The following is a 27,584-nucleotide window of genomic DNA, read 5'->3' as shown; positions in this document are numbered from 1 at the left end:
TTTTCTTCCTTTTTTTCAGCCTCTTATTTTCTCTTTATTATGAGCCTTCTCCAGCTCCAGTTTTTCCACAAGAGAAGCTGACGCCCTGCCTGTTTTCCATTTATAGACACATGGAATGACAATTTTAGGTCTAAAATTAACATGATTTAAAATGACATTATTTCAGCGTTCAGAATGCAATGAAGAATTAGACTAAAACAACATTTTGATAATAATCACAATGGTTGAGCCACTGGCTTAAATCACCCCTTCCCCGCCATTTTAAAAACTTGCATCATCCTGCAAAATAGAGCTAATATCATGCAAACCGTATAGCTTCACATTGTAGCTTTCTAAAGCACTAACACATGACATTATTTCAAACTTGGCTGTAATTATTCACACACAAAAAAAAACATGAATCCTTGAATGAAAAAAACAACAACATCACTTTGAACAACAAAAAACAGTTTTTTGAACTTAAATATGCGTACTAGTTATTCTGTGTGCCTCTCTCTTAACAGGGTGGGTAAAATTGCTGATTCAACTAAAATGTGTGGTCACATGAACATTTCTTTCAACGGTTGCCTAGAAATATGGGGTGGCTAACTCTCCAACCGGCTCAAATCACCCCCACTCTCCCCTAATGACAATATAATAAGTTTGACTTCTTCAAGTTTGGTATTATTTCAGCAATTAATGAGGGAAACTATATTATGTTGATGATAATCAGCTAAAAGCTTAAAAAATGACGTTTACAACAAACAAAATGTTACTTACTATGCAAATAACAAAAATGAGCAAGGGAAACTAAAGTATACCAGAGGAGGGAAGAGAATATATGTGAGCTGCAATGGGAAACTTCATGTTCAGTTTTATGGAGAGTTTTGTTGGATAAAGCTCAGTCCCAAATCTAGCCCTCAGTTCACCAGTTATCATGCGAAACAATCAACTCATTGATGTTTCCTGCCTCCAGATTCCAGGTTCAGCTGAGTCTTGGTGGATGTTCTCTTCAAACAAGAACTACAGACACAAAATATTTGTGGGGATAAGTGTAAACAACAATGTAACTGTTTCATGGCATCTGACAGTGCCATTCTGCAGCTTCACTCTATAATGGCTGATGGAGTCCTGCCACAAATTCCTGATAGCTTGACTCTGAAATGAAAATGATAAGATCAACAAAATACTTTCTTAAAAAAAGAGATCTAAAGTTGTCAACTTAATTTCCATGTTTTTTAAACAGTGGACATTTTATAGACAGCCACAGACCTGTGTCTGGCTCAATAAACGAGTGTCGAATGAGGAAGTCCAAGACCACCATGCCAGAGTTAGGTTTGAAGTCATCAGTGGCTAGCAGTTCCTTTACCTGAAACCAAGAACAAGCAATCACATTACCCCTCCAGTATTTTAGGTATCTAACTCTTGGTGCTTTCAGTAGCACCTCCTACAATATTGTTACTATTTCACAGGATTACTATTTAGAATATGTCAGCAATACTAACCTTATCTATGGGCAGGAGATAGAAATCTTGGACCTCTCCATCACCCACTCTGGGCTTGAACTCCAGAGGAAGTTCCAAATCAAAGACAAACTGACATTCTGCAAACACACCCTCTTCATCCTCATAGGTGTAGCTAGAAAATACATTGAAGTAGTTAGTTATGGAATCTAATGAGGCTTGACTTTTACTTTTCTTTTGTAATGTTTATATTCTGATTCAAGTCTTTCCTGTTTGTCACACTGCACTCAATTTATGATTTTTTTTCTTTATAAAAAAAATAATACAAAAGACAAAGGAATTACTTTGAAATGTTTGCTTTTATTTTAACAATAAAAGTTAACAAAAGCATTTCCATTTTGGGTTGTTGCAAGCCTGTCTATAACCAAACTCACTTATAAAAAATACATAAAAGGTGCCTCCTGTTAACAAAATGTATAAAGAAGACAAAACACTTTTGGAAACAAATTAAACATGTCAGGTAGCATGCTATTAAATTACAGGAAAAAAAATCATACATGAGATGCTTGTAATATATATTTTTTTTTTTCATAAAGAACACAAGCCTGTTTGCTGCCTCTGGCATGAGCAGGCCTGCCCTCTGGCATGTTACAAAGATTAATTTTCCTATTGGGATTAATAAAGTGCAAACATAATTTTCATCAAATCAGTGTTTATTTTGGCAGCTATTTTAGATTTGGTCTTAGTCCTGACATGAAAATGCTTATCAGTTTTAGTCTCATTTTCGTCATTTTTATCCTTCATAGTTTTGCCCTGGTTTCAGTCATGACATTTTAGTCAACTTTTATTCATTATGTTGTCTATGTGTTTTTTATCTTTAAACTAATCCAGTTAGGCTCATTCATGTATCAGAAATTAAAATCAAAGAGAAAGGGTTTTCCTACAACTACAGATAAATTCTACTCACTTATAAACTGTCATTTCTCCAGCAGTGTTTGACAAGTTGGTGGTACCATATCAGTAGCGCGGCTACTGACCGCGCAACATGTAGGACGTGTTTGGTGGCTTCTCCCGAGGAATGTGCCTTTAAAATATATTTTATTCGTGCAAAGCTGCTTTCTAAACGACTCTGAGTGATAAATTCGGTTAGCAACAACTGCATTTATCTATACTGTGTTACAATGTCTGGCCGTGCAAAATCTGACTTGGCCAAAGGAGGCCGCAGAAAGCCTCAGACATTGCCTGGACGTGACCTCCCTGACTCTCCTGAGAAGTCGCCCCATGCTAATGAAGCCCTGCTCTCCAGTATCAAGTCGATGTTGAACGAAATGCGCGCTGATATTGTTAACAAGCTTGACTCCATCATTGCTGAAACTGTCATGAGAGAGATTACAGTGGCTATTTCACCCCTCGAGAGCAAACTGGGAGCTCTCTGGGAGACTGTTGCAGACCTTGAACACTCGGCTAACAGCCATAGCAGCCAACTAGCCGACCTCAAAGCTCAAGTTTGCAAACTGACCACTTTGGCCGACTCTCTGTCCAAGAAATGTGAGGATCTTGAGGCGCGCTCGCGCTGGAGTATTATTCGGATTGTGGGCATACCAGAAAGGTCGGAGGGAGCCCAACCAACGGATTTTATGGCACAGCTTCTACAGAACCTGCTTAAGCTCGACAGCAAACCCACTTTGGATTGGGTGCATTGCACCCTGCGAGCAATGCCCGGGACCCACCATGACGGCTCATTGCCAGGGTGAATTTGTTCCAGACTCGGAACCTAATATTTCGGCGGGCAAGTGAACTCTCTCCTCTGACCAATGGAGGGAGAGTGATCTCCATCTTCCCTGACTTTAATCCTACCGTCGAGAAGAAACGGGCTGGTTTTATCAAGGTGAAGAAAGTGCTTCAGTCATGTCCAAATGTGAAGTTCGGGCTACTTCTACCCCAATGTGCTGCGTATCTCACTCCCCAATGGACAGTTTCACAGGTTTGAGGACCCTGATTTGGCACCTTTGTGAATGAAGACATAAAAAAGGGGGTTACCACAGCCCCATAGTTTTGGCTGAAAGTTAACCCATTTTGTCACTCTAACTTTTTGTTAGTTCAGTGACCAATATGTCTGCTTTGGAGTCATTTGTATAGAATATCCGACTCTTCTGTTAAGTTCAGTACGTAAGTGCCTATTTTTTACTTGCTAAGCCCATAGGAGTTTTTTTTTTTTTAGGTTATGTTATTGTTGTATGCTCCCTGCTGACTGTTTGAGCAGACTCTGAACTGAGGGGCTGAACTGTTAAGCCACCTGCCTCATAGTTTCCTGTCCAGGCCTGTACACCCTCAAAAATCAGCCAAATTGATTAAGTCTTTTTTGAACGGTTCTCGACGACTGCCGATTACTTAATCCCACAAAAAAAGAATATTCTTTTTTTTTTCAAGTGTTCATCGTGCTTTCACTCGGATTGACTACTTTTTGGTTGACAATAGACTACTGTCATCAGTCTCTGACTGTAGTTATGATGCAATACTTGTTTCTGACCATGCACCTGTCACTGTAAAGATTTCTTTTCAAAGTTCCACTAACTCTCATCCTCCTCAGTGATTTAACACAAGTTTGCTCTCCAATGAGGATTTTGTTGGTTAAATCTCTAGACAGATTGACTTTTCTTGCATGCTAATAAAACCCAAGAACCCAAGAAGAAAGCCTACATTAGATGGGAAATAATCTCATATACTGGTCATGAGAAAAAACTCAGGAAAGACAAACCAGCGCCATTGGCTCGTTGTATTACCCAACTTGATGCTCTATATGCCACTTCTCAGTCTCCTGAAATATATAAAGCACATGCATCTTTACAGTCAGAATATGATGTGCTTACATCACAGTTTACCACTGAGCTTCTATTAAAGACAAGGTCTTCCTTCTATAAACATGGTGATTAGGCTAGTAAGCTGCTGGCACACCAGTTACATCAGATGATCTCATCTCATCAAATTCCTCAGATTCAGAAGGGCACAGGCAGAACTACAGACACTCTTGGGATTAATAATGTATTCAAACAGTTTTACATGTCTTTGTATTCTTCTGACCATGCATCAGCCTCGCCTAACTTTGATGGCTTTTTTGATAATTTGAGCATTCCCTCCCTTGAATCTTTTGCTTGAGAGGAACTGGAAAAACCAATAAGTTTTGCTGAGCTTAATACTGCAGTGTCATCCTTACAAACCGGGAAGTGTCCTGGGCCTGATGGGTTCCCATCAGAGGTTTATGAAAAAAAAAAATTGGCATCAGCTGGCTCTGTCTGTCTTTTGGACATGTATAATGAATCTTTTAATTCTGGTTGCCTCCCCCAAACCCTTATGCTTGCGAATATTTTCCTTATACTAAAGAAGGGCAAGGAGCCACTTCTTTCTTTGTTTCACTTCTTCTAAGTCTCTTAAATGTAGATTTTAAATTATTATCCAAACTGTTAACTATACTCCTTGTATCCGTCCTCCCATCTATAATATCACATGACCAGACTGGGTTTATCCGTAATAGACATTCTTTTACCAACCTTAGGCATGTGTTTGACACCATCTATAGTCCTCCAATGTTAAACACCCAGGAAGCGCTCATCTCTCTAGATGCAGAGAAAGCGTTTGACAGAGTCGAGTGGGACTATCTATTCTACTCTCTCTAGAAATTTGGTCTAGGTAAAAATTTCATCTCTTGGATTAAAATACTTTATTCATCTCCTAAGGCATCTATTAGAACTATTTTCCCCTGCACTGATCCATTTGCCAAGATTGCCCTTTAAGTCCCTATCAGATTTCTGGATACAAACTGAACCTCAGCAAAAGTGAGATAGTTCCTATAAATGATGGAGCTAAGCAATTTCCCCTACATAAATTCCCCTTCAAAATTGGCCACAACAATTTCACCTATCTGGGAATCAAGGTCATCTTTATCTTTATAAAGATAATTTTACCTCGTTGTTGTCTACAACCCAGAAGTATTTTGATTGTTGGTCACTTCTAAATCTGTCATTAGATGCAAGAGTCAGTGCTGTTAAAATGTGTCCGCAAACATTGGACCCCATCAAGGCCTTGTGGGAGGACTTGGGAGAAGAAATTTCTGATGAACTGTGGTCTGACATTTTACACCAGGTCCATTAAGTTCTGTATTTGTGCAAGACATGCACTTATACAATGTAAAATTGTACAGGGCACCCACTACACCAATGCTAGACTATCTAAAATTTTCAATAAGGTGTCTCCTGCATGTTATCGTTGTCAGCATTTCCCAGCAAATCACATACACATGTTCTGGCTATGTCCAGCTTTGTATAACTACTGGACAGAAGTTTTTAAAACTGTCTCATACATTGTTAAAGTAACAGTTAAACCAAACCCGTTCATGGCTTTGTTTGGTGTCTCCTGCTCACCCTCTCTGTCTGCATCTAAGAAACAAACTAAAGCCTTTGTAACCTTGTTGGCAAGACATTTAATACTCCTTAACTGGAAAGCCAAAAGTCCTTCCTCTCATTTTCGTTGGATTACAGATATTCTTTACTTTCTTAAATTGGAAATTGGTTTTCTGCCCCTTGCCATGTTGTATAACATCAATATTTTCAATGTGTTACGGCCTGTATTGTTAATTTTTTAATTTGCATTTTTTTCTTTTCATTTGCTTGAATAACACACTGATTGTTACAACCATCTTATTGATGTAAACATCCTATGTAAAACCTTAAAAAACAACAACAAAAAAGTCATACTGCCATACTTAAGTTGCTGCAGACTTAAGACAAACTTTACAGTGGACAGTGCTTTGCATGAGGTCAGACACTGCAAAACCAAACCAGTTCCAGATGACTGAGGACACAAACCTTTTTTGGGAATTAACTCACCTCCTTTCTTCCTAGCACAAGCCCCCATGTTGATATCCTGTGTGGGTGTCGGAAGAGAAATAAACTTCCTTGGATGACAGGGGTCGGAGGCTACCATCAACTACAGGAGCCAAGGTGGAGCCATAATTATTGTAATTACCCAAGTTAAGTTAAGTTGATTTTAATTTTTAAACATAGTCTTATGCTATGAACTCAAATTAATTGATAAAATCAATTAATCGCCCAGCCCTAAAACTGTCCATGAGAAAGGTCCTTCATAGGACTGGAAGGACAAACTCCAGTCCAGCCTCTGTCCAAAACTATGTAGCATTCCACCTGACCACCAATCCCCATGGTCCTTTTGTAAAGTGTTGAGTTTTCATGTAAACAAACAAAAATTATGTTTGTATTCTGCATTTCCCACCAAAATGCATTGTGTGTATCCTTCAGGTCTGTTGAACTTCTTTCCTTATAGAACAGAGTGGATTTCTTTTGGACATTTTAAAACCTGCATTGTTTACATCTGTTTTCCCTGTCAGCAGTCAGCTTCTTCCTTGCCTTAGCTACTGCATACTGCCACCTGTAGATCAGTGGAATAGTTTGGGACCACTACGAGGCATGTGTAACACATCCCTTGCCTGTGCATGCATGTATGCTCCTGTCATAGATATTAATAATAACTAGATACCAGATGGCAAGATGGTATCTGTTCATTCCAATGAAGTTGCTCACCTGGCACACATGCCAAAAAGGTAATCCTAACTTCTTCTTTCACTCCAAGATCCTCTATTTTGTAATGAGTGGTGATATTAAGCTCACCTTACTGTGGATACAGGATGAGCCTTCTCAGCAATGGCTGCTGGGAAACATGCCTCCTCCTGACATTCTTTGACCAGAGTGTGTTTGATGCCAACACCAGCAGCCAGACCACCTGCTGCCTTCAAATATACAACACATCACATCACATCACATCACATCACATTAGTCTTCTTGATTCATTTGTGGGAAACTGAATTGGAAGAGCTTAGAATTAGAAATGTTGAACTACTCCTTTAATTCACAGTTTGTTGTATCTACTTGTGCAGTTTATCCAAACATTGTCAGTTACAGTTTGTACTCACCACATTGTCCAGTAGTCCAGGGTATGTCTGCTTTGTAGGGGAGCGTCGTGCTAGCCACATGCTGACTTCCCCACTGTCACTGACAGTGTAACCATTGATATGGACTCCATACCGCTTCACCCCAAAAAGACCTGTAGTATAACATCACGGTAAGCTAATACAACACTAACACTGATAAAAGCTGCAATTGTGTGCCAAACTTACTTGTAGCTGCTCTTTCCATCCACATCAAAGGAGGGTCAGAGAATTTTGACATCACACTGTACTTCTGAAAGATAGGAATGCCTCTGAGTTATGGTGATACATATGCTGTTATTGAGAACACCTTGGGTCACTTTAGGTATTCCGATGGGATTTTTGCCTTCATGATTGTTACAGTCCAAGGTCTAGTCCAGTGTGTGAGTTGGAAGAAATTGCATCAAAGTTACGGAAAAGCTTTAGCAGTCATTCCCTAAAAAAACCTAAAAACTCAAAGTGCACGTCAAATAGATTTTTCCCAAAGACCCATTTATACGGCTGTGCAATTAATCGTCTGGTGATCGCGATTACAATTTGGAGGTCAAACGATTTAAAAATTAATGAAATCGAGGGTAAATGATTTTTGGTCACGGACGCCTGGAGATGTTATTTTGTCTTCTACGGAAGCCGTGCATGCGCAATACCGCCCCCTCCCTTCTCTCCTCTATTTGCTCCACGAGCCAGTCAAGTAGGTGAACTATGAATAATGCGAGGGGCAGGTGATCGCGGAAGATTTCAAAAACAGCAGAGGGAGAGCGAGAGAGGTTGGTCTGTGTGTGTGTGTGTGTGTGTGTGCACGCACGTGTCTGTGTGTGTGTGTGTGTGTGTGTGTGTGTGTGAGAGACAGAAATGACATGCCGTCGTGTAAACAATTTAAGTCATCACGTGCGCTGCATAATCATTTGCATAATTGTGCTTTCAATTTTGACTAAAATAATCGTGATTATGATTTTTTCCATAATCGAGCAGCCCTACCATTTTAGGTATTTCTTACAACGCTCATGTATATTCCAGTGTTCATTTTTCTAATAAGTTTGCTTTGAACTAGTTATTTGATGCTATAAATAGGGAATGTGGCATCTTGATTGACAGCTATGTGTGCCAATTGGTGTGCTCTCGATCAGCGGCGCTGCTTGTGATTGGTCAGGTAGGTGCGTTAGTGGAAAATCAATACTGCAAAGATCGTTACTGTGCAGACTGAAGCCCTTTTTACTCAGAGGCCGCACTATATTAGTCCCTTCTTTATGCCACCTTTGCATTTTTTCACAGAACCAAACAACGGCGGTGTGTGATTTTAGACAGCATGATAGCAACAGGGAGGCAAAAGAAGAGTGACAGACGTGACATCAATTTGATGCTAGGGTGGTGCTTGAAAAGGGGCATGAGTGTACTTAGAACTCTCCTTAAGTTTCATATTGTGCCCATTAGGGTTGGCAACAGCAGGGCTGTGTAGAGTGATGCAGGAATGAGTCCTAAAACCCAGATATGAGTTAGCCTTTTAGCACTTCTGGTGCCTTCGTCTTTAAGTGAATGGAATTTTTGAATGGGTTTTTGGTTAGATACCTAAAATAAATTCTGTGGTTAACTCAAGCTTAAGAGATTTTCAGTTTTTGTTTTTCAATATAACCCCTGTTAGTAAATACCTCACAAGGGATGGGTACCGAAACCCGGTATTAAACAGGCCCTGGGGCTTAATTTTTAAAGATCATATTATTGATAAGCTCCGACATTAACGGTTCTGCTCTCTGTATCTGAGGAATTCATCCTCCTCACAGCCTCACAGCCTGCTGCATGTGTGAGGGGCGGGGCAGGGCCAGCTCTGCCACTCTGTCTCACAGTGATGGGATACTCGATTCCTTTTACTGACTTGAGTTTGTATGAGTCACTCACTAAAGTGAATCGGGTTTTCGAATCACTTGAGTCAGTCACCCAGAGTGAGCACACTACTCAGGTAAGGGAGGAGCTCTCCGAGCAGGGAGAGTGTGAGTGAGCTTCGTGCTGCTGGTGAGCTGGGAGTTGGAGCTACAGAGTGAGTTAGTGAGTGAGTGAGTGAGTGAGTGAGTGAGTGAGTGAGTGAGTGAATTGATCGTTTTCTGTGGCCTCAGCCTGTGATACAGCTCAGCTCAAGGCAGGGAGGAGACCAGGGAGTTGAGTTGAAATAAGGACCAGAGCTGTTGCTTCTCCCACTGGGCTAATACAGATTAACACATTAAATTGATATATTCACACAAATGCAGTTAACAATTGCACAATAGTCACATGGTGTCTGGTCTCCTCTTTGTAGTTAGCTTGCGGTAGCAGGGGCGGTGTCAGTGAATGAGTTCAGAAAGAGGGGACTTGTAGCAAAGGCCGCATCTGAGCAAAGTGATTCCTTCATTTTCTGTGGAGCCTGTGATACAGCTCAGAGCATGGAGGGCGAGGGAGAGTTGAACTGACACAAGTACCTGAGTTGTATCTTTTCCCACAGGGCTAATACAGCGATTAGCTTAATATATTTACATAAATGCAGTTAGAATAACAGTTGCGTGGCATGTTGCCTGGTCTCCTCTTTGCAGTTAGCTTGTGGTAGCAGGGGTTTCAATTCGTTCATGACTCACACATCACTACTGTCTCATACATTCAGACAGATACCCACGCTCAGAGTGACAATGGCGGGGAGAGTAAAACGCTCCTAAGTTCAAAGTCAAAGTCAAAGTAAACTTTATTGTCAATCAAAACCATACAATAAGGAATGGCACAGCAGAATGAAATTATATTTCTCCACACTCCAATGTGCTGGTTTGTAAAAAACAATTAACATAAAAAGTAGTGCACACAGACAGCAAAAAGTTCACCTAAACACAACATAGACAGACAGTAGGCATTATTGCATAAACATAGACATGTAGATAGACGCTGACAGACATAGTATTGCACAGCATTTTTCAAGTATTGCACTTAAAAAAAGTTATGTACAATGTGCCAGGGATGTGAACAGTGATGAGGCATGTAATAAAAGGTAAAGTGCAAAGTGCTGAACAGCAGCATAGAACTATGTTGTGAGTATAAAGTGCATAGTAGTGACATGAGTTTAAGTGGTTTATGACAGTCCAATCAGTCGATGTGGGTGTGTGTGGCACAGGAGTGACATGTCATGATATTTTCTTGAGTGAGTTGAGTAGTCTGATGGCCTGTGGAAAAAAGCTGTTGCTGAGTCTGGCAGTCTTGCACCACATGCTGCGGTAGCGCTTGCCAGATGGTAGGACGGTGAACAGTTCATGTGCTGTGTAAGGTCTTTGATCATATTAGTGGCTCCAGCAGCAGGCCGGGTATAAGTTCTGGATGGATTGTTGGGCTGTTCTGGTGATCTTTTCAGCTGTCCTCACCACTGTCTGTAAAGCCTTCTGGTCGGCAACAGTGCAATTGCCATACCAAACTGAAAGGCTGCTGGTTAGGATGCTCTCAATGGCGCCCCTGTAAAAAGTGGTGAGGGCAGAAGGGGGAAGGTCAGCTCTCATCATCCGCGCAGGAAGTGGAGGTGTTGCTGTGCCCCCTTCCATGTCAGGTTGTCAGTGATATGCAAAACAAAAGAATTGACGTGCTTGACTCACCGTTTGAAAAATCACAGGGTGCCGACCCAAAACTCACAAACTGAATAAATCCAAATGTCAACACTCACAAATATCATATATATCAGTCTTTTAATAACGCACAGCAGTATCACAAACGGACGCGTTTCAGCACTTGTGTTATTAACACTGAGGAAAGCCAAGTGCTGAAACGCGTCCGTTTGTTTAAAGTCACCAGCGATTATGTAGACAGGCAGGGTTAGAATTTTGCATTGAGCTGACAGACTGATACAGTGTGGACAGTGTGTCTTTTGTGTTTGCACTGGGGGGGGGGGTGTACACAGCTGTATTGTTGATAGCTGCGAATTCCCTTGGCAGGTAGAATGGTCGGGATTTTAATGTCTGAAATTCTATATCCTTAGAACAGTGACTTGAGACAATTTCGGCATTTGTACACCAATTATTGTTTGTGTAAATGCACACACCTCCACCTCGAGATTTGCCGCTGAGAGCATGACTCCTGTCCGCCCAGATTAAGCTATGTCTCTGTGAGGATGATGGCGCTGCAGTCTCTCACCTTCTGTTGCATAGTTAAATCCAGACTAAGATAATCCATTTTGTTTTCCACCGAACAAACGTTGGATAGCAGAGCAGATGGAAGTGCAGGTCTGTAGGGTCTTTAGCCTGCTCCACGCCTTTACCCGCTCGACTGCCTCGCTTCCTAGATCTCACACACCACTTGCACCGCCTCCTATATCGGCCAGTGGTGGTACGGAAGTCTGCTGCTGCACGCCCCTGGGTCTTGCCAGTGTAGGATGCCTAGCACGCAGAGTGTTTCAGGTTCCAAAGCCAGTAAATCACTAGTCTGGCGTTGCCAGACCCAATTCGCAAAACGCGAATGGGTCTGGACACGGAGTGTACATTTCCTCTATTCCCACGGGGCGGTATCAATGGCTGTCACTCAAAGTGCCCCTTCATGCAATTGTAAGGACGGAAAACCAATCAGATGTAAACGAAGTGAACGAGTGATGTAGGCTAGCACAACACCACTGTAAACAGACCAGCAAGCTGCAGCGGAGATGAGCTGTGATGATATCTGGGAAAGAGTGTTGCCATTTTTGCGGATTTCCTCCTCACTGTGGACTCCCAGTTGCATGGCTGTGATTCCCAGCTTGGTCGCTTCCCTGACCTGCTCCTCCATGAGAGCAACTAGTGGAGAAACAACAATAGCCACTGGGTTTTCACTGAGTCCCATCTTTTTCCCTATCAACGGAGCCAGTTGATAAATTAAACTTTTACCAAACCCCGTAGGAAGGATGGCAAACACATCCTTTTTTTCAATAAAACCTTTCAGTGCAGCCGTTTGTTCTGCTTTTAAAGAAAATATACATTCCCGTTCGTTCAACACATTTACCATCGCAGTTTCAAAATCAGTAGCCATGTTGGTTGTTTACGAAATGCATTCACTCTTTCCTTGTCCCTCCTATTCTGATGACATGCCCGACCCAAAGTAATAAATGGTTGTGATTGGCCCAGTAAGCTTTAACCAATGCCAGAATGCACCTTAATGATTGCATGGCCAGACTGATCTGCGGAGCGAAATTGAATATAAGCTCGCGAGATCAGGATGGTTTCACCAGGCTAGTAAATCGCTGGAAAAATTGCTGGATAAGCCGGAGTTCAGTAGTCCGAGTAAAGTACTTCGACAACATATTTAATGTAAATCGCATATTGCTATCGAGAGCTGGAGTAGCCGCTGCCATACAGGGTGCCACCATCTTGAAAAGATGTACAGCTCAACAGTTTTCCTGAGCAACAAGTGTGTTATACTTGTCGAGAGTTGATGCCGACACTGCTCGCTGCCACAAGTGCAGCAGCTGTTTTGCATGTAAGGGTGGAAACACCAGTAATTTCTCAAAACACCTAGCGAAAGCACATCATATACAAATGGAGAAATGCACCGTTTTTGACCGCCTAGCTCGTTGTTCATCTCCCGTTTTGCCATCCACCTCAGGTAATGTTATGTATGTATGTATGTCTGATATACGGTCAGTTTGAATATGAATGCACCTATTTTACGATTTGGCAACTTTTTTGTTAAGCTGCAGACACAGCGAAAGAACCCACTCCCCCCTCCACTAACGGTGGTCCAAGCCTAAGACAAGCCCCAAACCCCTTCACGATTGCAGCTGAGTCCAAGGGCTTTATGTAACAGTTTGTTAGTATATATCTAGTAAGAGAATTATATTAGTTATATAGTACAAAAAACCCCCACAACAATCAAATAAGGATAATTCAAATTCCAAATATACCCCTCCCCCAAGAAATGACCTCAGTGACACTTAAATTCCTACCTGGTAAAAGAAAAGGCCCATGTGATCAGTGAGCTTAAGGATATGCCAAAGCTGGCCATCACAACAGATGGGTGGACCAGCCTGGGTCAGGACCACAATCTCAATATTTAAGTGTGGCAATTAAATTTGTGTTGTTGTTTTTTTGTTTCAGGCCTTCCACAACACTCGCTCATACTGGATGTCAAGACCAGATGGAACTCGCTATATCTACTGATCGAGAGATTCACGGAGCAGTTTCCAAAAAAGCAATGACCAAGGAGGACCATGGGGGGGGGGTGTTGGGACGACTATAGGCCTAGACAGTTTCAAGATCTGACCCTACCACCCTGGGTGAAGCATAACAATTTTACATACAAATGTGCATTAAGACTCATAAATGCTAAATAAATACCACGGACATTAAATTGCAAAGCAGATTTTAACTTACATTGTGAAATGTCCTAGTGGAGAAGTAAACATCTTTGTTTGCGCCCTGCGTATATGTCCACTATGGTCTCAGGTGATGTCGCTCTCAATGTGAAGTAGTGCAAGGGACGGAAATCTTGTTGCCCCCCTAGTTGATCGCAACCAGTTCCGAATTCTCTGCATAGCTGAAAAACTTCTCTCCAAAGTAGCAGATCCAATGGGCAAAGTCACAATTGTATAGATTTGGATAGCTCTGTTTTTCAATGTTTTTTTGCAGATGTTCCAAGGAAATTGGCTTTGCAGTAGAGGCTTTGTCAAGCTCTATTTCGACTTCAGCAAGGTCAGAGTTCACTCTGAGTGGCCGGGCATACTTCCCTATTAGAGGTTTTATTCCATCTTTATTGTATGCAAAAACTGCAGCACACACTTGTGCCGGTTCGAATGCTTCTCCGGAGAATCTTCTTTCCAGCTTGTTAATAAGAGTATCAAGCACAGGGAGATACAGTTTCTGCTGATAGCCTGGAGACTCTGGAATCTCCTCGCTGGCTGTTTCCCTATTTGTCCCAAAGTACTGGTAATCAAGAAACCGTCAAAGGAGGGGAACACGTTTTCTTTTGGGTGCACAGGGAACACCAGTCTGACAGGCAGTATTTTCTTCAAGCACAATGTTGTTGTCAAGGCAGAACTGTTGAACTGACTTCCATACATCGCTCCAAGAGTCAGCCTGCCTTTTGGACACGAAGTGCGCTTTCGCGTTGTGGGATGCAGAGCAATTAATTAAACACAAAAAACTTGATTTCAAGTTGCTCAGCATATCTCAAGCACAGTGACAGCTGCTGGGTTTTGGAGCGCCGAGCCTCTGCGGTAATCGAGAAAAATCATGTCTTGTACATTTCCACTGTTACGGCATGTAGGATCTTTGCACAAATGTCAATTATTTCATTCTGGAAATCGGGGCTTGTGGCATTGAAGTAATTTGACTGCATGATTTGAAAATCAGAGTCATATTTGGACAAAAAACTGCAAACTTAGAAAAAAATTGACACAAGCTTCTCACCCTTCTCCCTCACAGTGTCAACGAAAAGGCAATCCAAGTTTGGACAGTAGCCTCACAACATCCATGACTTTGCCCAGATACGTTCTGTTCCTTTCCACTGTAGCTTTATGGCTCTCAGACAGTTTAGCTGCAATCGATCCACTCCTGGATGTACTGGCTTTAAAGTTATCCCATTTAATCATGCAGTTCAGATGGGCCTGTGATATTGCATGTTTTTCTAGTTTGTTGCTCAGTTTTTTTCCAGTCACCCTTCCTGAAGGCATCCTCTGTGCTCAGTTTGGAAATGGCGACATGCAAAGCAGAAAACTGCATCCTTTCTAACTGAATACTCAAGCAAAGGGTGATTCTTATAGTAGTCGATGGAAAACAATTGCTTTACTTTCCCAAAAACTTTAGAGGGGGATTCGGACAAAGCAGGCTGCTTGGGAGAAGCTTGTTTTTCTCCTAGATCATCTGTGTTACCCACTAGCTCTTCAGTAGAGTGGACCTTGGCTGGAGCTGCTCCAGAGCTGCTCGAAGTTGGCTGCGAGCTTGCTGCTGTCTCTGTTGGCCCATCATTGTGGGTGTTTGTTATTACAGTGTTAGATTCTGATTACTGTCTGTCTGTGTCCTTTGGAGCAGGACGTTTTAAAAACCTCCTTATGTCCATATTTTTACATTTATGTCACAACTAGCTTACTGTCACGTTATGACTAGCAGAATCGCTGCGAGAGAGACATAGCCTGGAAGACGACTTGTCACATAACTGGAGCACCAAAAAATAATAGATATTTCAGTCATTCAGTCAAATGAATTCAGGTATTTTATCTGCCGTCACTGGGTGTGTTTTGTGTCACTTACAATATTTATAAATTATATTCAGAAATAATTTTTGGAATTAATTTGGGAACACTGTAATGACATCCTTTGACCAATAAGTTTATTACCTATTTTAAGTAAAATAATGGAGAAATATATGTATGAACAGATTCAGTCTTATTTTTAAAATAATAATTTTCAGCATGCATACAGGGAAAAATACTCGACTGCCACTGTTCTAACGCAAATGACAGATAACTGGTATAAGGCAACAGAAAGAGGAAAATAATAGGAACAGTGTTTTTAGATTTTTCAGCTGCTTTTGATATTTTAGATCATGATTTCTGTATGACATCTATTGCACGTCTGTCCGTCCTGAAAGAGGGATCCCTCCTCAGTTACTCTTCCTGAGGTTTCTACCGTTTTTTCCCCCGTTAAAGGGTTTTTTTGGGGGGAGTTTTTCCTTATCTGCTGTGAGGGTCATAAGGACAGAGGGATGTCGTATGCTGTAAAGCCCTCTGAGGCAAATTGTGATTTGTGATATTGGGCTTTATAAATAAAATTGATTGATTAATTGATTAATTGATTGATTGATTGATTTGTTGTTGAAGAAATTAAAACACTAAGGATTTTCTGCTTCTGCATTATTGTGGATTAAGAGTGATTCAAGCTTTGGTTTTATCATATTTAGATTATTGTTCGATTGTTTGGTCCAATGCTTCATAAGGAAATATAAGAAAACTGCAAATAGTTCAGAACAACGTAGCACATGGTGCTCTAGCTTGTGGATGAAGAACAAATGTGAACAAAATGCATGAAAACCTTTTGTGGTTGGATTTATTTTTTATTAAAATACTTGTTGATGTTTTTTATGAGGAATGTCATCACAACCCAGAGGGTATGATCTGTCATGAAAAATTGTCTTTTAGTGCTGGAATGCATAATTATGCAACAAGACAAGCAGCTGGAGGTTGTTTTACCTTACCTAAATTTAATACAGTTGGGCAATGGACGGTAATATATAGAGCAATGAAAGAATGGAAATCACTCCCAAATTATACCACTCAACAGAAGAACATGACAAATTTTAAAATAAAACTAAAAGATTACTTCCTAACAAGAAACTTCATCAGTTAGAAGTTCTGAAAGTGTATCAACATCTTTAGCCACTTTTCCATCGCAGGAACTTTTATCAATTACCCGGAATTTTGAAAAGCCTCCGTGCGTTTCCACCGAAATTACCCGGGTAAAAAACTTTCCCTCAACCCCACATATCCCTGGAAAAAGTACGTAATAGGGAGGTAGGACTTTTCAGATTACCCAGAATTCTTGAGGGGCAGGGCTGTTTGCCGAAAAACACTGATCGGTGGAGCACACACTTGCAGCGTTCCGCGCTTCCTGGTATGGGCAGCCGCCGCAAGCTTTATTTCATTTCTACAAGCTTCACTTCGTTTCTGTTTTGATTAAGGTGGGTACCAAAACCCGGTACTAAATTATTATTTTTTTTTTTAAACTTTATTTTTTCATGTTTTTTTTGTACAAAACATGGGCAGCATCAGTGTAATGAACAGAAATAGGTATGGGTACAATATGATGCGGCTAAGTAATACAAATGCTAGCCATGTAGTGCCCTTATAGACACAAAAGAAACAACAAAAAAGGAGAGAGGAACAAAAGGTATACGTACACATATGCCTGTGCACCTGATCTCACGAGTGTATATGTTCACTTACACCCATTTGTCTAAATAGTCATACACAATCATACACAGTTGCACACATACATATGAACACTCATAGGAACGAAACATGAGAGAACTGTGGGGTTGCGAGTAGGTCGTATGTCACATACATTACAGCAATATAGTTGCAATATTGTTTTTTTTAAAACCAAAATATATAAGGCATCAAGGTTGGTTATCACCTCTTCTTGTAATATAAGTGCTCCATTTTTCCCAGAGGGCATTACCTTTGTCCCTTTGTAATCTGAGACTAAACGTCAGTAGTTCCATTGTTTGGATGTCTTTAATTATGGCCTCCCACTGATTAACCGTGGGAGGTTCTGTGTTGAGCCATCTTCTTGTTATGGCTTTTTTGCTGGCAGCCATGAAGATTTTTAGGAGGTATCTGTCTTTTTTTGGTAATTCTGTGTCCATATTGCCCAGGTAGAATGATAAACAAGTGAAATTAAAATTATACTGCAAGACTTCACTGATAATACTTTGAACTCCTTCCCAGAAGGGTTTAAGCGTGGGACAGCTCCAAAATATGTGTGTATGATCTGCCATACCGTGTCCACACCCTCTCCAGCATGTGGGTTGTAGTCCTGTCTGTTTAGACTTTTGCTTTGGTGTTATGAAGAATCGGATATAGTTTTTCCAGGAAAAATCTCTCCATAGTTGTGAGGCTGTAGTAGTGATTTGTGTGTTAATTACATTTGTCCAGTCTTCAGAAGTAATTACGATTCCCAACTCTTTTTCCCATTTCGCCTTAATATAGTTTGTTGAATGGCCTCTTAATTCAGCTATATGTCTATATAGTTCGCCAATGATCTTTCTGGACAGTTTGTTATTATAGGCTTTGATAAACATTTTGGTAATACCTGATATATTTTCCTGTATAAGTCCTTTAATGTTCTTATCAAAGTAGTGCCGGAGTTGGAGGTACCTATAGAAATCCTGCCGAGCAAGGCCGTATTTATCAGATATGGTCTTGAAGTCTATAAATTCCTGGTTTTCGATGAATAGACATAATGTGGAGAGTCCTTTTCTCGTCCATTGAGTGAAGCCTCCGTCATTCATACCTGGTTTGAAATCTGGGTCATGGGTTGGCCACATTAAAATTTGAATTTCTTTCTGAATGTTAAGTTGTTTCACCAAGCCAAACCAGGTTTCTATAGAGAATCTAACCCACTGGCTCTGGATATCATGTTGTTTAGCCACCATTGGGCTTCCTAAAAAACTCTGTATAGGCCTGTCTGACAATGATAACTCAACATCTTTCCATTTTGCGAAGTAGTCTTTATTGCACCAGAGCAGCAGTGGTCTTATTTGTGCCGCTAAATAGTAATCTTTGAGCCTCGGTAAGCCCATCCCCCCACTATGCTTTGGCAACTGTAAAGTTTTGTATCTCACCCTGGGAGCTTTTCCATTCCAGATGAAATCCAAGATCTAGGGGCAGAGAGGCCCATCTGTCTAGATCTTCCTTTATATGTGAATTTATTCTCACATAGTTTTCAAAGAATAACTGTGGTATATCCTTAGTTAATTTAACGCCTAAGTATTTAATAGAGGTGGAGTCCCAGTTAAACCTGTACTTGTTTTTAAGTTCTAATGATGGTACAAAATTAAACGTCAGGGCTTGTGTTTTATCAACGTTAAGGGAGTAGCCTGACAGGTGTCCATACACCTGCAGGGAATCCATTAATCTTGGGATTCCTGACTCTGGGTTTTTTAGGCTGACCAACACGTCATCCGCATAAAGACATATTTTGTATTCTATGCCTTTTATTGTGATGCCCTCAAGGTCAGGATTCTGTCTTACAACCTGAGCGAGAGGTTCAATGAAAAGGTTAAAGAGCACTGGGCTGGCTGGGCAGCCCTGGTGACAGCCACGTTTGCAGGTGGATAGTTTCTGAAAGGCCTCCGTTTACCTTAATTCTGGCTACGGGGGACGTATATAGTGTTTTGATGCCTTTAATGAACTTCTCATGGAAGCCAAATTTTTCCATGACTGTATAAAGAAATTCCCACCCCACCGAATCAAATGCCTTTTCCGCATCCATACTAAGTAAAATAGCTCCAATTTTTTCCTTTTTTATGTGTTCAATGGTGTGGAGGGATCTCCTTATGTTGTCCTGTGTTTGTCTACATTTAATAAATCCAGTTTGATCTTCGTCAATCAAAAAAGGGATCACTTCCTCCATTCTTTTAGTTAAAATAGTTGCATATAATTTATAATCTTGATTTAAAACACTGATAGGCCTGTAAGAGCCGCATTCTTTTGGGTCCTTGCCCTCTTTTGGAATCACCGAGATGGTAGCCTCCCTCCAAGACGGGGGGATGACTCCCTCCCTCAGGGTGTAATTGAAGCTTTTATGTAATATTGGTATTAATTGCTCCCTCAGTGATTTATACCATTCCCCTGGAAATCCGTCTGTCCCTGGAGACTTACAAGACTTCAGGGAGGAGATTGCCTTGTCGATTTCTTCAGCTGATATTTCTTTTGTTAATTTTTCATTTTGCAATTTCCCCAAGGAGGGCAGGTCCAATTGGCTCAGAAACTCTTCTACTTTAGCAGGTTCGAACGGTGTGGGTTGGGTATACAGGGTCTGGTAAAATTTCTCGAATGCTTTCTGTATTCCCTCTAGTTTATATGTAACTTTTTTAGTGGCAGGATCCCTAATCTTATAGACTGTATTTTCTGATTGCTGTTTTCGCAGCCTCCAGGCTAACAGCTTGGATGCTTTCGAGCCTGCCTCGTAGTATCTCTGTTTTGTAAACCTGAGATTTTTCTCTACTTCATCACAGTAAATCTTATCTATTTCTTGTTTGAGTGGTCTCATCTGTAGAAGTAATTGTGGATCTTAACTTTTACTATGTTGTTGTTCCAGTTCTTTTAGTTGTTTCTGCAGGTTTAACAGTTTTTGAGTTTTCATTTTTTTTATGAATGCAGATTCTGATATAATTTTCCCCCGCAGGACTGCTTTGGCAGCGTCCCACAACATCACTGGGTTCACATTACCGTCATCATTGTCTTCCAAATATGTTTTTAATTCTTTCTTTATTTTCCCTTTAAACTCAGGGCTGATTAACATGCTTACATTTAATCTCCATGTTGTCACTTTGGGTCTAGCATCTAGATGTAACTTCAAGTGGACACTAGAATGATCTGATATATCTCTCTGGTTTATCTCACATTCCTTTAGCCTGTGCCTCTCTGAGTTATGCATAAGTATGTGGTCAATTCTTGAATATGCATTGTGACGATTTGAATAGAAAGTAAACTGCCTATCTTGATGGTGGAAATCCCTCCAGACGTCTATCAAGCCCAGGTCTTGAATTCTCCTTTTAATCCATCTTTCAGTAGGAGTGATTTTCCTTTTTTGATTAGTTGTATCCAACTTTGGGTTCAAAATTACGTTAAGGTCTCCTGCACAGATCAAGACTCCGGTAGATTGGAACGCTATTAAATCAAATATTCTCTTGTAAAATGTTTTGTTGCTGCCTGGGGGCGCATATACATTCAACAGGGTCATGTCCTTATCATCTAATTTGCCCTTTACCATTATAAACCTGCCCTCCTTGTCTTTAATCTCTGACTGGAATTCAAAATGAACCTTGTTTGGTATCAAAATAGCCACGCCCCTCTTGCGTCCTGCTTTAAAAGATGAATAGTAAGTATGTTTAAAACCCATACTCTTTTCATGCTCCTGATCTGTTAAATGGGTTTCTTGCCAAAATATAATTTGTGCCTTTTCCCTTTTTATTTTGGATATTGCTTTGCTTCTCTTGACAGGAGTCGACAAACCATTGACATTTAGGGTGATAACCTTAAATTCTTTGTTACTCAGCTATAAACCGGTATTCTCCTGGACACTCACTCGCTTCCCCTGCAAATAAGAAACATGAACAGTAATAACAGAACAGTCAAGATAGTAAAACGTTACAATAAACAAAAAAAGGTCTTCCATGAAAGAGGTAATCCCTGAACCTCTTGTATAGGGGGATGTTTCAGCCGCTGGGTTGCGGGGCCCCCTCAGATTGTTTGAGTGGGTGGCTGTCATTCAAACACTGCAGACCAACTGCCTAATTCTTAAACTAAAGTGATACAGAAGTATTGGCCTATGAAAATTGAAAAAGTCTCCTGTATTATGTTAAGGTGCACTGCATGTAAAATAAACACTAAATTGGTGATGTAGGTCCAGATTAACCATATTACTGGCATAATCAGAGTGGCATTCAATGGAAAACCTACACACATTGAGAAGAAATGTGCTCAATAGTGTACTTAACTAACTTACTCTGCCCTTAATTATGACTTTAAAATATTGCATACGTGCGCTTTAATATGTATTGTTAAACAGATAACGGAGTGAAAGCTATTCAAAAGGGCTGAGGGATGTAGCCTACCATCTCTGTCCAATAACAAATAATAGAGGTGAAAACGTCACCGGGTGTACAAGAAAGCTGGTGTTATGATGGGGTGATACGAATTAACAGTCCTCAGGTTCTGTGTCGGTCCCCCGATGAAACTCGCGGAGCTTGTCCCGGATCCTTTGCTGATATTCCCTGCCGTCTGTGCGCTGGGGTCTTTTCACCTGTTCCCAGCTGAAGTGGGGCCGTGACATTTCCCTTGATCTGCCCTCGGGTCTCGGAGGAACCGGGAACCCCTTTGCTCGTAGATCATCTCCGGCTTGATCCGCGTTATCATATGTAACTGTCCCCGAGTCTAGGAAAACACGCATTTTTGTCATCGGTGTGCGGAACTTGATTCCCTTCTCTTTCAGTACTTTCTTAATCGGCAGGTATTCCCTCCTTTTTTCCATTACAGCTGTTGCGTAGTCACGGTCGAAAAAAAACCTATTCCCGTCCACTGTGATAGTTTTTTTCCACGCCGCGCTGATGATCCACTCTTTGGTTGAATATTTCGGGAATTTAACGATGGTTGATCTTGGGGGGGCATTGTCAGCTGGTTTGGGACCGGGAGCTCTGTGTGCCCTCTCCCAGTTCAGTTTGAATAAGGTTCTCCACGAAGCGAATCACTGAGGTGCCCTCGGCTCCTTCTTTTATGCCATAAATCCTTATGTTGTTGCGACGGGAATGCCCTTTGAGTTCGGTTAGTTTTGATTTCAGTTCGAGTTGCGTCCTCTGCATCTGGTTTAAAGTTTCATGCACTTCAATACTGAACGTCTCCACCTCTCCTACCCGTTGCTCTGCTTCCCCCAGACTCTGTGACACCACTTCAATTTTCTTCACGGTCTCCTCCATCTTCAGATTAATATCCGATCTCATTTCGCCAAGTTGTTTTTTGATATCCTCTTGAATGTTGCTCTGGAAGCCTGTGAACTGTTTAGAGATATTGTTCTCCAGTTCAGACGTAGCACTAGCCATGGCTTCATTTATGGCGTTACGGATGGAAGCTAACGAGACCGCACCTAGCATAGCCACCTCGTCGCTACAGCCTGCGTTTTCCGTATCAGCTTCCTTTTTTTTTTGCTTCTTAGCGACATACTGAGGCCACGTTCGTCTCCTCCCAACATTAGTTTATATTACTGAACTCCTATAAGGTAAATCTCCTGTATTATATGGGAGTTTGCGGCAGTGCGGTCGGGAGCAAAGTTCTCACGCAGCCATCTCCACCCTCGTGCAACCGGAAGTTCGGTACTAAATTATTAAAGATCTTAGTATTGATAAGCGCTAATGTAATCGGTTCTTTTGTGCCGACACTGATCTCCTCTACACACATCTACACACACACCAATGCGACACGGTAACCGGTGAACGGCCAAGCGGCCGCGATGGAAACAAAGTGAAGATAACTTGAAAATGGCTCGAGTTGACCGCAGTTGTTGCTGTAAGTGACATTAAACCTTAGCGAGTAAGAAGCCAATACTTTATCAATACATGTGTTCAGCAAGCATGAACATGTAAACATGTAGACAGCGATATTCAATATGCTCCGTCCACAGTCTCTCATCCACTGACACTAACATTATGTCTTACATGAGGACAGCATGCTAGTTCAGCTGATAGTGAATTGTTACTAATAAGCCCAAATGACAGCTATCTGTATGTAGACTAACTTAGTTTGACACTTACAGTACAGGCCAAAAGTTTGGACACACCTTCTCATTCAATGCGTTTTCTTTATTTTCATGACTATTTACATTGTAGATTCTCACTGAAGGCATCAAAACTATGAATGAACACATGTGGAGTTATGTACTTAACAAAAAAAGGTGAAATAACTGAAAACATGTTTTATATTCTACTTTCTTCAAAATAGCCACCCTTTGCTCTGATTACTGCTTTTCACACTCTTGGCATTCTCTCCATGAGCTTCAAGAGGTAGTCACCTGAAATGGTTTCCACTTCACAGGTGTGCCTTATCAGGGTTAATTAGTGGAATTTCTTGCTTTATCAATGGGGTTGGGACCATCAGTTGTGTTGTGCAGAAGTCAGGTTAATACACAGCCGACAGCCCTATTGAACAACTGTTAAAATTCATATTATGGCAAGAACCAATCAGCTAACTAAAGAAAAACGAGTGGCCATCTTTACTTTAAGAAATGAAGGTCAGTCAGTCCGGAAAATTGCAAAAACTTTAAATGTGTCCCCAAGTGGAGTCGCAAAAACCATCAAGCGCTACAACCAAACTGGCACACATGAGGACCGACCCAGGAAAGGAAGACCAAGAGTCACCTCTGCTTCTGAGGATAAGTTCATCCGAGTCACCAGCCTCAGAAATCGCAAGTTAACAGCAGCTCAGCTCAGAGACCAGATGAATGCCACACAGAGTTCTAGCAGCTGACCCATCTCTAGAACAACTGTTAAGAGGAGACTGCGCCAATCAGGCCTTCATGGTCAAATAGCTGCTAGGAAACCACTGCTAAGGAGAGGCAACAAGCAGAAGAGATTTGTTTGGGCCAAGAAACGCAAGGAATGGACATTAGACCAGTGGAAATCTGTGCTTTGGTCTGATGAGTCCAAATTTGAGATCTTTGGTTCCAACCGCCGTGTCTTTGTGAGACGCAGAAAAGGTGAACGGATGGATTCCACATGCCTGGTTCCCACTGTGAAGCATGGAGGAGGAGGTGTGATGGTGTGGGGGTGTTTTGCTGGTGACACTGTTGGGGATTTATTCAAAATTGAAGGCACACTGAACCAGCATGGCTACCACAGCATCCTGCAGCGACATGCCATCCCATCCGGTTTGTGTTTAGTTGGACGATCATTTATTTTTCAACAGGACAATGACCCCAAACACACCTCCAGGCTGTGTAAGGGCTATTTGACCAAGAAGGAGAGTGATGGAGTGCTGTGGCAGATGACCTGGCCTCCACAGTCACCGGACCTGAACCCAATCCAGATGGTTTGGGGTGAGCTGGACCGCAGAGTGAAGGCAAAGGGGCCAACAAGTGCTAAACACCTCTGGGAACTCCTTCAAGACTGTTGGAAAACCATTTCAGGTGACTACCTCTTGAAGCTTATCGAGAGAATGCCAAGAGTGTGCAAAGCAGTAATCAGAGCAAAGGGTGGCTATTTTGAAGAAACTAGAATATAAAACATGTTTTCAGTTATTTCACCTTTTTTTGTTAAGTACATAACTCCACATGTGTTCATTCATAGTTTTGATGCTTTCAGTGAGAATCTACAATGTAAATAGTCATGAAAATAAAGAAAACGCATTGAATGAGAAGGTGTGTCCAAACTTTTGGCCTGTACTGTATCTTAAAAGATTTAAGTCTTAAGAGACAAACAGCCCCTACTCTCTACACCAGCATGTAACCAGCCAAGCTGGCGGAGCCAAATACAGGGCACACGCCGAATCATCTACGTCATCACGCTAATCTAAATAAAGTTTCCGGAACTTGAGCTGAGGTAGAAACACAAACCACACAGATTACCAGGAATTCTTTTACCCAGGTAAACAAATTCCTGGTAATAAAATTTCCTGGAAATGTTGGTGGAAAAGGGGCTTTTGTTGTAATGACACTTCTAAAAGCTGATAGATTAAAATGGAGGAGCTTTAATGTATTGTTTGTACTGTCCTTGGTACATATGTATGTACCTGTGCTAGACCCCAGGAAGAATAGCTGCTGCGCTGCAAAAGCTAATGGGGATCCTAATAAACAAACAAACAAACAGGAGCAACACCAGCGCTGTCAGGGGGGCCAGAACAGATGGACACACAACAGCAGCAACAAGAGGAGTTTGAATGAAACAGAGGAGAAGTAACAGAGGAGCCAAACACTTCATCATTGTACAATACAAAGAGAAGTGCCTTGGAGGAGCTGTTCTCAGAGGAAGACAGGGAGCTGAGGTTGATCATCCAACAGAACACCTTGTCCCTCAGTGAGCGTGTTGATTTGGAGGTCGAGCTCTACAAAGGCCTACCTTCCACCCTCATGGCTGAAGAGCCTGTGATGTGGTGGTGGGAGAGGAGAGCAACTCTGCCCCTCCTCACAAAAATTGCAAAGTTACCTCTGTGCTCAAGCCTCCTCCACCCCTAGCGAGAGGGTTTTTTCAACTGCAGGGAACACTATAAGCCAGGAGAGGTTCCGACTTCTGCCTGAGAAGGCAAACATGTTGAGCTTTCTCCAGAGGAACTGCTAAGAACTATTAGGTCTTTTGGAGGCTACATACCTGCCCCAATTTTGAAGCTTTTTTTGAAGTCTTAAAAAAAGTTGTAGCAAACAAGTGGCTAAATCAGACTACAGAACATCGTCATGGTGAACACCGCTTTACAGTCTCATCTTGAAAAAAAAAAAAAAATCATATAAGTGGTGTTCATTTATGAAGATTATCTTACTGAACAAAACATGTAATTATTAAGTTTGCAACAGAGCTGATTTTTGTTGTTGTTGCAATAATACATAATCCAATGGAAAACTCCCATTTAGTGTCATTTTGTCAAAGGAACCGGGTCGATGTTTAGGTTCAGTGTGTAGGATTTAGGGGGACATATTGGCAGTAATGGAATATGAAGTATATTTTCATAGTGTATAATCACCTCAAAATAAAAATCGTTATGTTTTGTTACCTTAGATTGAGCTCTTTCTATCTATAAAGGGAGCAGGTCTTCATCTAGGGAGACAGCCATGTTGCACCAGTAGTCCAGAACGGACAAAGCAAACGCAAGCGCTAGACAGGGTCATTCACGATTCTGCACTGGCCACCATAGTTAGAGGCCTCTCCGCAATGAGCAGCATCAGAAAACCACTGATTTGTACTGTGAAACTGCTTTATTCAGTGTTTTTACTGTTTTAAATCACAGGATCTATTTGTTTTGGAGAGGAGGGGACCTCTGCTGATAATTCAGATCCCAGTAAAAACCTCCTGAACATCTGGATCAGTAAAAAGGTGAGCAAAGACTAGCATATGGTTGGATAGCCTCCCATCTCTCGCATGCCTAAGAGTGTCAGAGAAACACTGATTTATAAAGTTCAACTGCTTTATTCAGTGTTTTGCCAGTTTAAAGCCCTGGCTTGTTTGTTTTGGAGAGGAAGAGACCTTTGCTGATAATTCAGCTCCTGGTATGCAATCTGCAATCCTCACTTCTCTATGCCACTAAATCCCCCAAAATCTATCACACTGAACCTTAAACTTGGTTGGCCTAAAAAAAACCCATGATGATGATATTGAGTCTCATATTACCAAAATCCATGCATCCGAGCTATAACTAACAGAGGTGTGTGTGTGTGTGTGTGTCCTGTCTCACCTCATCTCTCCATCCTTTAAGGCAGGTTAGGGAGCTGTGTTGTCTCAGTCTTTGCAGGACAGCGTCCACAGCCTCAGACCTCATGTCGTATGAGTCCAGGCAGGGATTCAGTGACACAGCGCCAACGTGTGGCGGGCTGAACACCTCTGGATACCGTGTCAACAGTGAAGCTACATGGGGAGGAATCCAGCCCACCTGTGCTTCGTTTATCTCAAACCTAAAGCAGTTAGCACGACAGGAGCCTGTGGGAACAGGTTGAAAGTAGTTATTTTAAAAGACAACCTTTCATTCGGTCGACCGCATGTTGTATTTTCACTCAGTGTCACAGTAACTGTTATACCTGGTAAATAAAAGTTATTCATTCGGCGGAGGAGTTGGAGTATTTTTTCTGACCAGGCAGAGTTGGCCATTTTTCCGTATGACAACAAACTACCTCTCAGGCACCACTACAATAACTGTGTTTGAGTTTAACTATAACCAGCCGAGCGATAGACTCACGTACCCACAGCGGTGCGCACTGGTGCGCATGTCTGCTTCT

At 41.5% G+C, this 27,584-nt stretch overlaps 1 protein-coding gene across 1 annotated transcript; it reads right to left on the bottom strand.

The window, feature by feature from the left end:
• tpk2 (thiamin pyrophosphokinase 2) lies at window positions 1-27,584 on the bottom strand. Its single transcript, XM_033630071.2, has 8 exons — window positions 27,387-27,584; window positions 27,047-27,288; window positions 7,630-7,693; window positions 7,426-7,556; window positions 7,124-7,242; window positions 1,485-1,617; window positions 1,252-1,348; window positions 1-1,137 (listed from the first exon to the last, which is right to left on the bottom strand). Exons 1-8 carry the CDS (start codon window positions 27,454-27,456, stop codon window positions 1,091-1,093), a joined length of 903 nt encoding a protein of 300 aa, XP_033485962.1. The 5' UTR covers window positions 27,457-27,584; the 3' UTR covers window positions 1-1,090.

This window comes from Epinephelus lanceolatus, chromosome 8 (assembly GCF_041903045.1).
Source record: "Epinephelus lanceolatus isolate andai-2023 chromosome 8, ASM4190304v1, whole genome shotgun sequence".
Classification (NCBI taxonomy): domain Eukaryota; kingdom Metazoa; phylum Chordata; class Actinopteri; order Perciformes; family Serranidae; genus Epinephelus; species Epinephelus lanceolatus.
The sequence above is the reverse complement of the archived record's forward strand: the minus strand, read 5'-3'. Positions and strand labels throughout refer to the sequence as shown.

Excerpts from the sequence above, each read along its gene's own strand:
- tpk2 (XM_033630071.2), bottom strand. The coding sequence starts at position 27,456 with ATGGCCAACTCTGCCTGGTCAGAAAAAATACTCCAACTCCTCCGCCGA. Across the intron at positions 7,557-7,629 it reads GATGGAAAGAGCAGCTACAA|GTCTTTTTGGGGTGAAGCGG; the intron begins GTAAGTTTGGCA and ends GTTATACTACAG. Across the intron at positions 1,618-7,123 it reads CATCCTGTATCCACAGTAAG|CTACACCTATGAGGATGAAG; the intron begins GTGAGCTTAATA and ends TGTATTTTCTAG.